Source organism: Struthio camelus, chromosome 6, assembly GCF_040807025.1.
Source record: "Struthio camelus isolate bStrCam1 chromosome 6, bStrCam1.hap1, whole genome shotgun sequence".
Taxonomy (NCBI): Eukaryota; Metazoa; Chordata; class Aves; order Struthioniformes; family Struthionidae; genus Struthio; species Struthio camelus.
Genome location: NC_090947.1, coordinates 4,700,563 through 4,716,528, shown reverse-complemented (window position 1 = coordinate 4,716,528; position 15,966 = coordinate 4,700,563). Strand labels below are relative to the sequence as shown.

General features: G+C 41.8%; 1 protein-coding gene across 24 annotated transcripts in view; it reads left to right on the top strand.

The window, feature by feature from the left end:
- UBE2F (ubiquitin conjugating enzyme E2 F (putative)) overlaps nt 1–15,966 on the top strand; it is an 87,817-nt gene that overhangs the window by 34,951 nt on the left and 36,900 nt on the right. For 18 of the 24 annotated variants that reach the window (XR_011141780.1, XR_011141778.1, XR_011141777.1 and 15 more), the window contains one exon: nt 5,803–5,860. The exons of the other annotated variants lie outside the window; for them this stretch is intronic. Coding sequence is in view for 11 of the 18 variants with exons in the window: in XM_068947831.1 (XP_068803932.1) it covers nt 5,803–5,860 (58 nt within the window). In the remaining 7 variants the exon portion in view is untranslated. The remainder of the gene's footprint in view (nt 1–5,802; nt 5,861–15,966) is intronic. 24 annotated transcript variants of the gene reach the window in all.

Below are 15,966 nucleotides of genomic sequence, written 5' to 3'. Positions count from 1 at the left end.
TTCAGAGGTTTTTCTGTGTGTGATAAAACACTGTGTGTAATTTTCTCGTCAGCCTTGTTTAGCATCTCAACAGACTCTGCAAGTCAGATGGGCACGCGACCCTTGAATGCAGACAATCCACTGACAGCATGGTTCCTGCTGTGGATTGGGGACTGCAGAGAAACCCGTTCTTCCGATTTGGACTTAACGTTTTATTTTATCTAGGGTGAAAGCATGAACTCCAATCCAGACCAAAGTTGGTCGGTCTTTTTCTCCCCCCCTTCCCAGGTGAATAATTCTCAGTGAGGTGGCTTAAAGCTTTACTTGTTTAATGCCTAAATGTGTTAAGTACTTGGAAACCATTTATGTTTCCCAAAGGAAAAAAAATGCCTTGAACTTTGACAATAATGACTTTATATTCGCCTTTGTTTATTTTCAGCACTTAATATCTGCTACAAGACACATGTGTTGGTTATAACAAAACATGAGAAATACACTTTTCCTTTAAAGGGGGGTGGGGGTGCTTAAGTGAAAGTATGAAGCCCAAAAGCTCGCTTTTGCTGAAGTAACAGATTTATATCACTGCACTTTTTTGCTTGATAGTAAATGTTTCTTCTTTAAAGTCAGTTTTTGAAACCCTGTAATTTGAGTGTTTCATCATGAGTACCTGATGGTGAAATTGGCCAGAAACGAAACATAAACAGAAGTGGAAAGCATGGCTGTCATTTTTTTTCACGTTGATGGGACGTGAAAGGAAAACTAAATGAAGCATAAGCAGTGAAAAATAGCAAGCTGGAAAACCGTTCCGAAAATCCAGAACGGTCCCCGCCATCTGTAGCAGATCAATGTTTTCTTAAAAACAACTTTTTCTTAACTCTTCTAGATGAAGAAAGTCATTTTAGTGTTATGCAAAAACATAACACTATGGAAACACATATGGAAAAAAATGAGGTTTTCATATGGAAGTCTGCCACACCTTATAGGTTAGGTTAGGCTCATGAGCTGATAAAAGGGACAAAGCTATTATCAGTGCTTTTAGCTGTAATACCCTTGTCCATCCTTCTGACAAGCTAATAATCAATGTATAGCAGAAACCAGACTAGGAAGGCTGTAGCACCTACCTGATGTGCTATAGCTGTCAGACTGCAGCAGGAGTAAAGTCAGCGAGGGCTGGTGACCATAGACTTTAAAATCTGACTTTGGAGATTTGAAGATTTTAAGCTGTGGAAAAACTTAGAAAACACAAGACACCTGAGACTTTCTTGCTAACATTTCTTGAAAGAGTATGCTTGTCCACCACTGTTGGGATTTGTGTGCCAGTGATACGGGAAGGCTGTTTCAGCAGATAAGTATTGCTACTCTTGGCAAGTTTGCTATCTGTCCAGACCTGCGCTGTTTTAGAGTGCCTCCTAGAACTATTGCATTTTACCCAGTTGAACTTTTCATTTGACAGTAGGGACACTGATTTAAGGATCACTTATTTTACAGTTTAAATTCTACCGAAGTCCTTGTGACTTAGTGGAGAAAGCTTGGATGCTTTGAGTCAAAAAGCCTAAGTAAAGGAATGAATAAGGGAGCTGTGTGGAACCAAGCAACAGGACATACTAGGCAGCAAAACATAGGTAAAAATTTAAGCTCTGACTATAGTGCTGCATCTTCAGAAGCTAAATAAAGCCTCCTCGCGTTCCTGAGGATATTTGTGTGTCTAGGCTTAAAACGATTTTAATTCTGACAGGTGAACCTGGTGTTTGAAATCATAATTCTGCTTCATGAAGTGAAGTCATTTCTTCAGAATCTACTCTGAAACCTCAGCTTTATTTGATTGTCAGATGCACCTTTAAAGTGTCTAACAATTTAGATAGAAAACTAAAATAACCTAGATTGCTTTATGCCTATTATAATGGAGAATGCTGTCTATATATATAGTGTCTGCAATCTTCTTCTAGAAGAGTCTTTATATAAAAATAGCTTCAAATGTTTTTTTTTTTTTGTTGAAGCAGAAAAAATCCCGATTAGTATGTTTTCCAACTTTCTTTTACTAAACATACCTTTATGGTGTCATATCCGTTTGCGTAGATAATCATGCCAGGGTTGAAACATAGCAAATGATTAGACTTGCATCAGATATAATTGCTTTGGGTAGGAGAAGCATTGTTTCTGTGTTTGGTGGGTTGCGGTTATTCAAATTACATCTGGACTGTACTTGTGGGTACTGTCTCCATTGCGTACATATGTGGGTGAAAAACATCAAGGTACGTAGAACAGACACGCTTACTAAATATTGCAGGTGACTACTTGCTTGAAAAAGTGTTACACGTGTTTCTGATTTTTTTTTTTTCTTATTGATTTGGTTTCATCTGCGTAAGCTTTTAGAATAACGTTGTCATGCTACGTTGGCGGTGCTAGTTCAGGAAGGTGGAGAAAGACGAGACTGAACAGGGAGGTGAGCAGCTGCAGGAAGAGAAGAAGCCCTAGAAAGTGTCTCCGCCAGTGGAGGGGTTCCGAAGTGGATTTACAGCCTCTTACCTCAAACTTACCTTCAGTGATGCTTTCTGCTGAGAAAAGGAAGACAAAAGCGTTTTATTGGAACTGAAGGTTCATGCTGATAAATGTGTTCATCTGAGATCTTTAAAGCGGGTTTTTCTTGGGACTGATGTCCCTGTTCCAGTAATTTTTTTTTTTTAGTCAGTTAAGCTGTAAATCATGTCAACTTGAGTTTCAGAAAGTTTTAAAATTGTCAGAGTCACGCAGTCCCCGCTTCAGTAGAAGTTTTTGAGAGGTCTCTTTAGGATGCTGTGTATTTAAAGGAGAAAAGGTTTTGAAGAAATTTTCCTTGTTCAGTCAGGAATTAAGTCACAGAATAACTGTGGAAACTAAGGGCTTAAAACCTGGCTGGTCATTATCAGTGGCAGTTTTGGTTACTGTACCTCCAGAAAGAGCAATTTCACAACCTTCCCATAGGAACTCAGATATAATAATTTGAAATCATTCTTGTGAGGTCTCTTTAGGGATAGAAGTGCCAGATGTGAAGGTGCGGTCGTCAGTTCCAGTCATCGTCCAACCAGGGATGTGTTTGGCTTGTGTCAGTTCCTTGCTCAAGATAAAGGAAATGGAAATACTCTTTTTAAGTCCTTCCCTGTTTTTAGTCAAGTTACCTGCCTGATAAGCTCCTGTTCGTACTATACAGCACTTATCCTTCTGTTGGCCTTGTCGTTTGTTCCGCAGCGAAAGTGTTTACTTGCTATGTTCAGCAATCCGCAGTGTTGCAGAATTTGCAGAATTAGCTTGCCCCTCTCTTTATTGATGTGCAAAATCATTCTGAAGTATCGCAAGGGAGGCTTTTGCATGTTTTTTTAATCCAAATACTAGATAAGGATCCTGGCACTCTTGTATCATACAGCAACATCCTGGCAATTTTAGAATAATCACCGCAAGTAAACAGGTTTTCCCCACTCATCAGGTATCTTGAAAACCTGTGTAGAACAGATGGCGTTTGTGGCGTATCTAGAAGCTCATCGAAGGAAGCCTCTTGAAGCATCAAGTGGGGGAGAGAAACACTGCAGTTTGTGCCGTTTGAGCACTTCCCCGTAGCCCAGCTCCTCTATGGCAGCACCACTCTGGGAGGACAGATGCAGGTGCTTGTTCCTGCCCTAACTAATTCATGATCTATTTTGCTTATTTCTGCTCATTAGGGATGAAACAGCTCTGCCGTTTGTTCTTACGGTGTTCTGAGAGCAGATCACCGTTCAGGCCTCCAGACTGGCTGGCTGGTATATCTGGGTCATCCCCATGGAGAACACGAGATGCTGTTTCTGTAGGCACCCTGTGCAAGGAAAAGGTGTTGATTAGGGCCAGAATGATCGTTCCCATCCGAAGGGAGAAAGAGGATGCTGTCTGGAAATGAATTATATCAGTAAGGCGGTGATAGTAGAAAAAGGGATGCTTATCTATCTTCATTGCTTGGTTGCCAGAGCTGTCTGAGGGGTATGAGTGTCTCATCTCCGGGTCCTGGCTGCCAATCTTCCCTAGCTGGAGATTTGCCTAGAGAGAGCTCTGAGCCTTTGGGAAGCTTGAAGGGTGTTAATGAGGCTTAGCTGGTATGCTCAGGCGCTTTGAGCTCTATCAGTCGATATTTTTATGCTTTTTTTTGGTCTGTGTTAACTTATTTCTGGCTCTTGCACACAGAGTGAACTATATGAACAGGTCAAGGGAAGTACTGGTAGCTAATGTAGCAACGTCTTTTGAGGAGGAGACATACTGAAATGAAGTTAAAATTATGATCCATTGCTTGCTCATCCTGGCTCTTGCCTCTTCCACCTCATTCGTGCTTTTACTTTCACGCTATGAACAAAAGCCATAGCCACAATATGCTGTTTTTAGTGTTCTTGAAATTAGTTTTGGGCTGCACTCGTGGTGGTTGCGTTATTTATCTTTTTAAAAGCACAGAAATGAGACTAGCAGCACAGTTAAGATGGATTTATCTTGCCCAGTATTATTGCAAGCGTGTTCTGAAGCAGGTATAGAACGCTTTAGTACAGGCTAACTTCCCAGTCTCTCGGCAGGCAATATAGGGCAGTGCTAATCACTACTTTTCCTTCAATTAAAAACCTTGCTTATTCAATAAATAATTGTTTGGATAGACTATATGGTTCAGTCATTTGTAGCTTAAAACAGAATTAATATATGTCATCCTAAAAGTTGGAAAAAGCTAGTGATTTAAGACAATTTTACTTTAACCCTATCGTTTCAGCAGTAGAAGCCACTTTTGGTGATACGTTTTGGTGCTTGGCTACTTTGCTGCGTGAGTTTTCTGTTTCAGATTACCTCTTAACAGAGGAAGACAACTTTGTGAAATGATGTTTAAAGGAGTTTTCATACTGTTTTTTCATTCTGGTTATTACTTTTGTTTGCATAAATGTGAGTGAGACTTCTGCTCATTTCTCAGTTATGCTCTGGTCTGCAGTATTTTTAGTTCTCATAACTGTTCATGTTTTGATCCTTAAGGCCCAGGAATGACTAACAAACTGAATACACCTCAAATTTTTTTTTCTGCTTTTCAACGGGTAAATGGGTTAACTGTTTCACTGGACTTGGTATGCATCAGAATATGCAAACTCTCTATACCGTGTGTGGGTGTCCCTGTATAGGACACCCACACACTGTATAGGAAAGTCCATATCTTAATTGTGTATATTTAAATTTGGGAGCATGTATTTACAGCTAATAAGAAACTCTTTCCTCCTGCAAGCAGTCTGTTTTGCCCAGTGTATGCTCTTCATCTGTGCTTTAATGTCTGTACTGACTTGATTTCCAGTTGGGGGTGTATGGTGTTGAGTTTGTCTGTAAGGCTTAAAATATTTTGCATGCAAAAGTGGGCTGGGGTTTTTTCGTTTTTGTTTTGGGGTTGAACTATACCAAATTTGTTGGGATGCAGGATATTCTGCAAGGCCTCTCTCTTCACCAGAGACGGATATGTCCTAAACTGGAGTACCTGCGTATCTGTGTGCTCGGGTGAAAAGCAAAGCTCAGTATTGGGACTGTGTCAGGAGGATTGTTGCCACACTTGTTACAGTTAATCAAAGCAATTTGCTTTTTGACAAAGCTGACCTCAAATCCAGGAGATCTGTAGTGAAGAATATAGCGTGAAGAATATAGTTCTAGGATGGCATACCAGTTTTTCTGTGCATTTTTTAATCTCTCACTCCAAGATATAGTGCGAGTGGTCTGTAACTCTTACATTGCAAATAAGTTGTCTTCTAAGATTTCTGACAAAATTTGTTTAACTAGAAGTTGCACTGTGTAATATATGTATCTTTTTTCCAGTTTATTGAGAGAACATTCAATTGATGGAACTGGCTGGGCTCCAACTAGAACATTAAAGGTACCATTTCCTTTTAGATACGTACATCAAACTAGATCTTTTAAAATATTTTTGTGGACATGCAAAGAGACAGATGAAGCAAACTACATTAGAAACAATTGGGTTTTTGTCTTTCAGCAGTGTCTTTCATCCAGTGTTGGTGGCAGTATTAATGACAAGTGCAATGCTAACTGATTATAAAACAGTTTGCTAGTTCTAGTGTAGCTGCCAAATACCATTTTCACTGATCAGAGGTTATGTAGAGTGCTGAGACTGTATGTGACCCTGAAAAGCCACGGTCAGTAAGGGTGGTCTGCTTTAATATTAGGCTTTTTGCCCAGACGACAAATAGAAGAGCGGGATGTGAGCAGGACAAACACTGATTCATAACCCTTGTAACTTCCACTGAATTGGCACTTCTGGCAATAGGTTGTCTGTGAACCGCGGATGAACCTCTTTCATCCTCAGTGTTCAAATTCGTGAGGAACACAACTGCGTTTAGGTGTTGCACAAGCAGGGCCCTGTTGACTGTTTTAGCAAGTCCAACAGGGAACTAAGTGCCTCTGTCCTTTGTTTGCCTTGAATGTCATTTTGCCCAAGTCACTTAAAATGTAAGTGAAATTTTGGCCCCCTTTGAAGTCGATGGCAGGGCTGGCTCTGTAATTGCAGAACGGCTTTAGAAGTCAGTCCTAAGACAGTTTGGCAGCGTTAACAAATTCAGAGTCATAGGTCCCGTATGAAATACATCTCAGGGAGATGGCTGCAAAGGAGGTGTATTTCAGCTCTGTGACCGCTCTGGGCTTCTTACAGAGAGCGGTCCGCTTTACTTACACTATTACATTGCGTGGGGTGAGAGTCTCTCTCTCTGCCTTTACTAGGATACCCTGCCTGAATTGGTTCTTAAAGACCACGAGCTAGGTATATAAAGGTTACACGTGTCAGATGTTTGTTTGTTTTCAAAACCAAATTGAGCATGAGTTTTGCCAATTATTTGATTTCTTTTTTGGAAGCATGATGAGATCTTTGACTTCTGATTCTTTATCTGTAAAATCTCTTTACGACCTGCTTGATTCTTCTGGAAAGTGAAGTAGGTGGATGACAGAATAAATGCTATTTTCTATTCAGTTAGTATTTGCTGTGGTTTTTTGGTTTGGGAGGTTCTTTTGCTTTGTTTTGGGGGTGGTTTTTGCCCCTTGTATTGTTCCATTTTCACGCTGGCTTAAATCAAGGCACTGCCTGGGTTATTAAGCTAACTGGTTTCGTTTCTGTGCCTGTATTTCATTCCCAAAAATGTTGTTGATATCTAAATGCTTAAGCCTTAACTATTAGAAAATTAGCACACCAATATCATGACTTGAAAAGAGTGCACATATGTTTTTTATCTGCCATGCTATTTTGTTTATGATATCTTTCTTCTGCAGATTAAAATATTACTGCATGTTAGCACTGTAGAGAAACTTTAGATAATGCTTGTATGTCTTCCGTTGTGTTTAATGGGCCACCAGCTCAGACGTCTAAATGTCTGTGTTACAATTTAAGCCTGAAGAATTTTGGTTTCCGTTTGCTGGGGCTGTGGTAAACCAAACCGCGTTTTCAGGTGCCTTTGATCACACCGGACTTAAGCAGCTCCAACACTACAAGTTTGTTAGAGGTGCTGCCTGTTCCATATTGGGCCATTTCTAATGGCCCATTTCCCAGGCCTTTGACTCTTGGGTTAAGTTCATTGTGCTCTAAGGCATTTGAGTCTTGTGGGCTGTTCAATTGACAAGACAGGAGAGTTTGGGTGGAAAAACTGTTGACAGTATATGTACTTAACTTTCCGTCCTTGCTGATGGACCTCCTGTCCTCCCTTTTACTCTTGCATCAGTCTACTAACTGTGCGTGTGTAGTTTCATAGAGTAAACGTTCTTGAATCTCACCTGCCAGGAGACTCAAATTGCTGAATTTTTTGAAGCAATTTAGGGTATTTTTACCTTTTGTAAGTTAAAGGAAGAAAGGAAAAATATTTTGACTATAGGTGTTGAAATGAAACATTTAGCGAGAGAAAAGAACAAGAGATACTAGCTTAAGTTACATTTGGGGGGGGGGGGGGGAAAAAAAGCCCACCCAAAATCCACCTCAGATTTTGTCACTCCCCACGGGCATAGAAGCAGCAAAATTGCAAGGTCACATTTTGTAGCGTAAGAAAATCTTTAGTTTTTCGTTCTTTGTTTTGTATTTTCAGAGAGTCCATTCTAAACGTGCAATTTCCGTGAGTGTTTTCTGACTTGTCATGTTGTCACTCTTGGGTTTAGCACGCCCTAAGCAAAAAAGAAGGATGACTTTTTGGTCCTGATTTCAAAGCTGAGTCTCTGTAGGAGCATAGTAAACACACTGCTCCTCCAGTACAGAATTTAGCTTTAAAAAAAGTCAGGCAGAAATAGCCATTGGGGGATGTTGAAAAGCTACAAATGCTATTGCCAGAACAATGTTTTTGCTTTGGATACAAAACGTCAGCAGCTAGCAACCAGCAACGAAACATCTTGTGCAGTGAGTCTGTTCTTTGTAGATCTGATTCCACATTCCACGTCCGCTCTTTGAAATAAGTATTAATAAAAAGAGGGAGGGTGGGTCTCTGTCAGAGCCGAATTCCTGACGGTCTCTGTGCCGTACTCTATTTCAGTTCTTCAACCGAGTGTCATCCGTAAAACTTCATGCGTGCCTCCGTATGGGTTTTGTTGAAGTTTGGGTAGTGTCCAAGCGCTTAGGCTCCAGGCTGCGTACAATTTTGAGCTGGAACGTACGGAGTTGTGCTGGCTTATCTACAGTAAAACCACACAGTCAAGCTATTTGTCAGCATTCATTAATCATGTTGTGTAGTTGGTATGTAGTAACTGTGTACCATGTGTGAGGGTGAGCTATAGGAAACTGGATCCATGCAATACAAGCTACCCTTATCTCTTAACACTCCACCTGCATCCACCAATCCAGCCTTCCTGAATTTTATTTTGAAGCTTAAGACTACAGTTTGGAGAACACGCTCCTTTCCACAAGTTGGCTCATGTGTGGATTTATACAGTAGCACTATGGTTAATATCCAGTTTTGTCCAGTAGTGGACTTTAAAGTCAGTGTTTCATATTGCACTCATTGCTAATAAGCCGGCAGCCTGGTTTTGTGGAGGAACAGTCCCAAATTGCTAGAATATTTCACTTGAGAGTGGGGGGTGTGTTGGATATCCAACTTTACTGCAGGTTTTCTGCCATTGTATGCATTCGTATCTTAAGTGCTTAACCTTTTAGAAGGCTTAAGTTTTAGACGTAACAGCCAAGCTTGTGTCTCATCTTCTGTATCCTTGTGGTGGCAGCAGAGATCTTAAATGAAAACAAATGACATTTTTAACACTTGCTTTAGTATAAGATGATAGCAACTTGCAGAGGCGTTTAAATTATGCCTTTTTTTAAAAGAAAGTCTAAGCTTTTCCTAGACACTCTCTGAAAGTTCTCCTCTGATAACGTGTTTTTTGATGCATAGAGAATTCTTTTTTTTTTTAAAAAGCCCTCTGAGTTCATTTTTCTAGTGTTTTATTGCACTCAATATCGTCTCATCCGTGATTGAATTCCTTGAGTTACTAAACGTTGAGCATTATCTTTTTTTTTAACAATTCACTCCCTCTTATCTGTTAGTGCTTTCCATGGACCACTGTGAAATGCAGTCTGCAAACCAGTACTAGACACTGCAGCATATGCTAGCTCTGAATTACTGTAACGGATATTTTTTTTTAATCTGCTTATAAAGAAAGTTAGGTTTTAACCCTGGAAAAGGTTGATTGGTTAGTGTTTAAAAAGAATATGTGTACATACACACACAGACGTACATATATTTATATACTTACACACATACTTCCTTATCACAGTTGATGCAATTGTGAATGTTTTCTTTATCCACAGAAACACTCCTGAACCCTAAATTCTTAGAATAATCCCTGGTAACTGGTGGCTCCACAAACTATGGATTGTGTTTTTAAAAAAAAAAAAAAAAAAAAACTGATGAAATACTTTAAATGATCTTTCAGTGTGATCTTGCACTTCTTTACAGCTAGTTGTAAGTAAGCAGCAAGAGTTCCTTTATTTTTTTGTTTCCATTCCTCCTTTTTTCTTTTTTTTTTTTTTTTTTACTGCATCATCTTATTGCGTGCTACTTTGCTCTCTAAATCAGAGCAATCATAAAGCTGAGGACTGCTAACGTTATTTTAGGCATTTGTGCAGAGCGCCTGAATAGCTTGTTTTTCTCCTGCTGTTACATCTCATGGTCAAAACTGAAGTCCTCCAGATGGAGAGCAAATAGGTGGCTTTGATTCCATACTATTCCCAGATTTTTATTTCACTGAAGATACAGCATCAGAGAATCATACCAGCTTTTTAAATACCTTTAAGAAACAAAAATACTGCTTCTGCTCTGATGCCCTGTGGGGTTTTTTGCCTCAATAGTTCCAATTTAGAACTCAAAAGTGCTTCAGTAGCTCCCATTATTCCTCCACACGTGCTTCCATGTGCCTTGTTCACAATGAGTATCATCAGCCTGGATGAGATAGATCTCCCTGCTATTCTCCAGCTTTCTCTCAAGTTTATTTTGACTTGGCTATAAAATTATCCTGGGTGATGATTTTTTTTTTTTTTTTTTTCAAATAAAGAAGTGGATCTATGTTTTGTGATTGCCTAACTGGTTCCTGAAGTCAAGCTGTTTCTTCTGCAATTATCATCTGTAACAAACTACAACTGGAAATTGGTTAGTGACTGATTAATGAACCATAAACGTAATGAAAGCATGTCTGTGCAGCTCTGGCCCTGGAGGGCGGAATGTAGGAACATTAAAAACACTATTTAAAAAAAGCGTGGTGAATGTTCACAAGGAATATTTGGTCATGTTGGTAAGCCTGTTCTCATGGGGCCACAGTGGGTTTCAGATAATTGGAGTCACTCCTTTCTCTAGGACTTTATTTACTGGTTAGGTGTGCATGCATTTCAGTTCTTCCTTAAGATATTTTAAAGAGTTTATTTTTATCATGTTCACGTTAACTGCCAGCTGGAGAGCAGGAACGGGCATCACTGAGAGTCTCTTAAACTGTAGATGTTCAGGTGGCTTTTATACCCACCTGTAGGAAACTGATGGCATTTTTCAGGAATTCCTTTCCCATAACTCCAGATAGTAGGTTAAGAAATATCTGCTTGCATCACTAGATAATTGAATCTAAAAGGAGTTAAGATTCATTTACAATAAACTGATTGCTATTTCAAGCTTATCTGTAAGAAGCTTACTTATTTAATTAGCATTTAATACTAAATGGGAAGATATGCCGTTTGTTGCATCAGTTCTCCTGTTGTCTTCAGACGGTAAAATTGCGTTATTTGGAATCATGCAGCTGTCCAACTGTGATTTGTTGGACAAGCCAGAGGGTCTCGACTTCATTTTTTCAGTTACCTTTCCCTTCAATGTTTAAGCATAAACCAAAGTTTCAAAAGCTTTAGCATAGGCAGAGTGCTTTTCATTGTCTTAATGAAAATAGGTGGTCTACTGTCAAGATTGTAATCAGTGTAGAGGAGTATTTTAGACAGACAATGACTATCACTGCCTTCGAGATGAGGAAGAGAGAAAGAGTAAAGCTGTACGTTCCCTGCCAACTGTATTAGTTCTTGCTGCTGACGCTGTTTCTCCCTCAGCCAGCATCATGGAAACGTTGCCCCTTACAATAGGAACAGAATCAATGCTGACTCGTATTCTCCTCTTGAGTTATTCAAATGCCGTTTTTGTAATGGGTCTTCCTACTTACCGTGCATGTAGAAATGCCGAAGCAGGTGCTTGTAAAAGCTGCCTTCCTCAGTGGAATATGTTTATCCCCCATATTGGCAAAATAAGGAGGAGAAAGTGCTTCATCAAGAGCAACTAAAGGCTTCACAGTTGTGACAGCTTGCAGGCTCTTACTGTGCTGGAGGAGAAAATACTGGACAGTCGGCCAGAGCTTAGCGAGGAGGTTCTTAATCTGTAAATCCAGCTTCTGTGGACCTCTTGGTCACAGAAGGTTACAAAACAAAGCACTCATTTAAAACCATCTGGGAAACTTTGGATGGGGGGGAACCCTGTCAAGGTCTCTACCTCCTTCACTGCCTGGTATAGACCAGGACAGAGCCACTGAGCAGTGAGGAGAAACAAATTAACCTGTGTGGGTAGTGAGTTTCAAATACTATGTTAAGTTCAAATACTATATTAAGATGATTGCTTTTTGGTGTGTTTTTTCTGTTTGTTTGTGGGGGGGGGGGGTTGGTTTTATTTTTTTCCAAGTGATGTGGTTTCAAGGACCTTCTTTGATACCGTGCGAGAACTGAGTCAGGTTGATGTTGGTTTCAGGCCACTTCCTCCACCAAACTGTCCAGGAACTGGTAGGGAAGACGAAGGAGATGAGCTGTTATCTATGTTATCAGGGAACCCAGCAGTAAGAATGGGTTAGGAGGGTGAAGCCCATCTCTGTTGCATATGGCTTATTCCAGGCTATATTTAATCCAGTATCCCTGTGTTTTGGAGCTTTATGAAGGATATCTGTCCCACAAATCATTGCCTTCTCAGCTTTGAGAAGCACCATGCTATTCTTTTTTTCTCTCTCATGGGTGCTGGTAGTGCATCCATGCCCCCTGCACCATTGCCCTGTAGACTTCTTCCACAGGCCTTATTTCTGCATGGGCTGTTTCCAGGTGAGAGTGTGGTGCCTCCTGCCAAGCCTGCCTCCCTGCTCAGAGCAACACTCAGCACGGCGCTGGAAAGGGGAGAGGGGTGGACTTATTTCTGGGGCTGCAACAGCTACTCCAGAAGGACGCCCCCAATGACCTGACACCCGGGCACCGGGGTTTCCTATTCTCTGAGGAATGAGACGTGCAGAATAACTTTCTGGGAGACCTTGTCTCTGTAACTGTGCCGACTGGTGGTTTTATGCATGGGCTTCTGGCTGAAACCCTGCTCAGAAGAGGACCGTGTGCTATGCTCCTTGCCCTCTGAGGTCCCCCAGCTTGTGACTTCAGTGACTAAGACAGTGCATTTAAAGATCCAACTCTACATGCTCGTATGATGGAGGCTCTCAGCACCATGTAGTGCGCATCTGCTGCTGCCAGCATCATCTTTGCTCTTTTCCCCACTCCTCCACAAAAATGAGTAACAAAATAAATCGCGTATTAGGAAGGTAGATAGCTTTAGGGAAAGGCCACCACTTTGGCAGAGGCAGAAACACCTGCAGCTAAAACAGAAGAACGGCAGTGCAAGTGTTTAGACTATGCTTTCTTCCCTGAAAGGGCCATCACAGTTCTGAGTTTGTGACCAACCAAGCAAACAGCTCTTAGGAATTTCTGCTGAAATAAAGGCTTGTCTACATCTCTGTCTCATTATGGGTACCGAGTCTGCAGGCTGTGAGAGCCCATAGTATGTTAGTTAATATGACAGCTTTTCTGTCCTTCCCTTCCCTTGCTGACCCCCTGGCTGTAGGCTGCCCGCCTTGCTCTCAGCTGCAAGCTCTTGTGTGCTGCAGATGAGCAGAACTCCTTCCGAGCTATACTTTGTTCTCATCAGTGCGACGGGAGCAGGATCTGCGGTGTTGCTGCATGTGGTGCTGCTGGCCAAGTCGTCGGCCCACAACCTGCTGAATTTGAGGAGGAAGAGAGACCTGTGGTGGATTACAAAAGCCTAGCAGGTCTCTGGTATCGCGGCACGCTACGTACCCTACTTGCTGGTTAGCTAGGTCTGGACGAAGGGCTCGTGCAGGCAGGTGCGCTCTGACAGAGTGAGTTTCTTTCAAAAGCTTTCTCTTGTGGTTCAGGGATCAGGTAGATTTGTTTTTAAAGGTGCAACAGGCCTAGCAGAGAGCTACCCTTAGGTAGAATTAGGGTGGAAAGATAAATGCACGTATCCTTCCCCATATATCCCTTTGCAGATCTTTCTACCCTAATTCTACCAAAAGCTTTTCCTGCTCCCCACCCACCCAGAAGCCACATACAGAGAAGTGGTGTGCTTGTGGAGACACGTGTGGGAGTAGCGCGGGGGTTGCTGATGCTAGCTGGGACGAGGAGCAGGCTGGCAGGGTGTCCCTGAATGTGTCCTTGGAGGAGTTTTCTGCAGGATCCAAGGAGGAGTATGCACAATAATGCCAGGACATGGATATCCCAATGAGCCAAGCTTCATTGTGTGCTCCTACCTGAAGATTTTTTCAAGTCGTCTGTAAGCAGGGGGAGTATCAAATCCTTCCCACAGTGCAACTGTCTAGAGACTTGAGAGCATTTGCTTCCTCTTTCATTTAGTGTGATGTTGTTCTCTGATCCTCTTGTGTTTCACAGCGGTCATGAGATCAGCCGTGACCCAATACTGCCACTGTGTGCTTCTGGTGCTGGAGAAGCTTGGACCTTCTTGCAGCACTGAATTGCAAGCAGTGTTGCTTCTTCAGGGCCCGTTTTCCGGGAGACTGCAGGGGGCATCCACGTTGCAGAAGACAGTTCTAGGGAAGCAGTGGGAAAAGAGATAAATAAAGGAGAAACAATAATTTAGCAAGCAGGCAGGGGGTGGCTGCAGAAGGTAGGGACAGAGGAGAGAGATTTTGAACCAGTAAAGGGGTAGGTAGGTGAGGAAGGTGAGAGGAGTCACAAGCAGTTGAGGGCTGTGATTGTCAGCAGACACAAAAGCGCAGGCAGCATTTGGCTCTTCCTGTAGTTTAAGAAGTACTTCAGGGTGTTGTGGCAGCTCCCAGTGGTTCAGAGCCACCTTTTTGGTATGTTCTGGAGAGTTTTGTGGTGGTGCTGGTGGTTGGCCTGATCATTAGTCCAGGTCTTTATGAACCCATCAGCTGCTGGAGCTTGCTTGGTGCGCATCTGCAGAACTTTCGGTCTGATTTTATCCCAGAGTTTATTTCACGCGCACCAGAAGTGCTCTGTGAACTGAGCCAAGACACGGAAAGTGGGGCCAGCTGGGAGGGGGTTTACTCCAAGACTGCATTGCTGCTCTTGGAAGGACGACACTGACTCGCTGTCTACCCCAGCGCCTGAAGCAGAGCGGTTCGCACAAGGCAACTCGCTTTTGCCCACGCTGCGCGGGGCTGGACCGTTGCCCGGGGTCCTGCGGGAAAGCTGCGTGACTAATGGGCCCTGGGGACTGTGGAGGGCCTGTGCACGTGCAGCGCAACCCAAACGGCGAAGGAGTTGCAGCTGTTACCATCAACGTTGTTTCTGAATGTCCTTCGTGATGGCAGTTTAGATGGGTATTTGTGGCTATTGCAAAAAGCAGTTTTGCCGTGACGACTTTACCTTTCGGTGGCTCGTGTCTCCTTCCCTAAAGCCTGTAAAAGAGATCAGCTACAGAAAAGCACAGCGCAAAACATTTTTTTCTCCCCAATATCCTCAATCTCCAAAGTGGTTAAAACGTCCATTGTTATTGCTTCTATTTCTTCCCCTTTCTTTTCCACCTCCAAAAATTGAATGCGCAGCAGACAAAAAACTTCAGACCCAGTATTTGGTAAAGGGAGGTTAAAAGAAACTGAAAATGGTTCTTCTACGTAGATCTAACGTTAATGTACTTATCTTATAATAAGCTTTAGAAAATTTTTCTGCAGGACTGCGTTTTGTTGTATTTTGATTTTATAAGTCTGCTTTATCAGTTTTGTAAGGATTGATTTTTCCCTTCTGTTCATGCCAAGACCAGAGAAAATACTTATACAAATCAATGCCCTGTAATAACCTCTGCTTTGTAAAAGACGTGCAAAATTTTCTCTTTCTCTCTGTAGTGGCTTCTGGCAAAGCTAAATCTTTGATTTTAATACAGTAACTGGTTTTGCTAGCACGTTTTTAAAGAAAATTCCGTAGAACAGTGCAGTACATCAGCAAGTCTAGTATAAACCATGCCTGTTTTCCCCTAGTTGTTGATTTCTGAATATGCAATTTGTGTTGACTTTAATCAGTTCAGTTGACTAGTCTCGGCTTTAGTGTTTGTGATCATTGCAGTGGAGCGTGTTATGTTCTCCTGGGAACAGTTTATACAAGATTGTCTGCTTGCTTTGAAGTAACCTCGGGGACAAACGTCAAGGAGTCAGTAACAAAAGGAAGAGATTTTAAATGGGCGCTCCTGC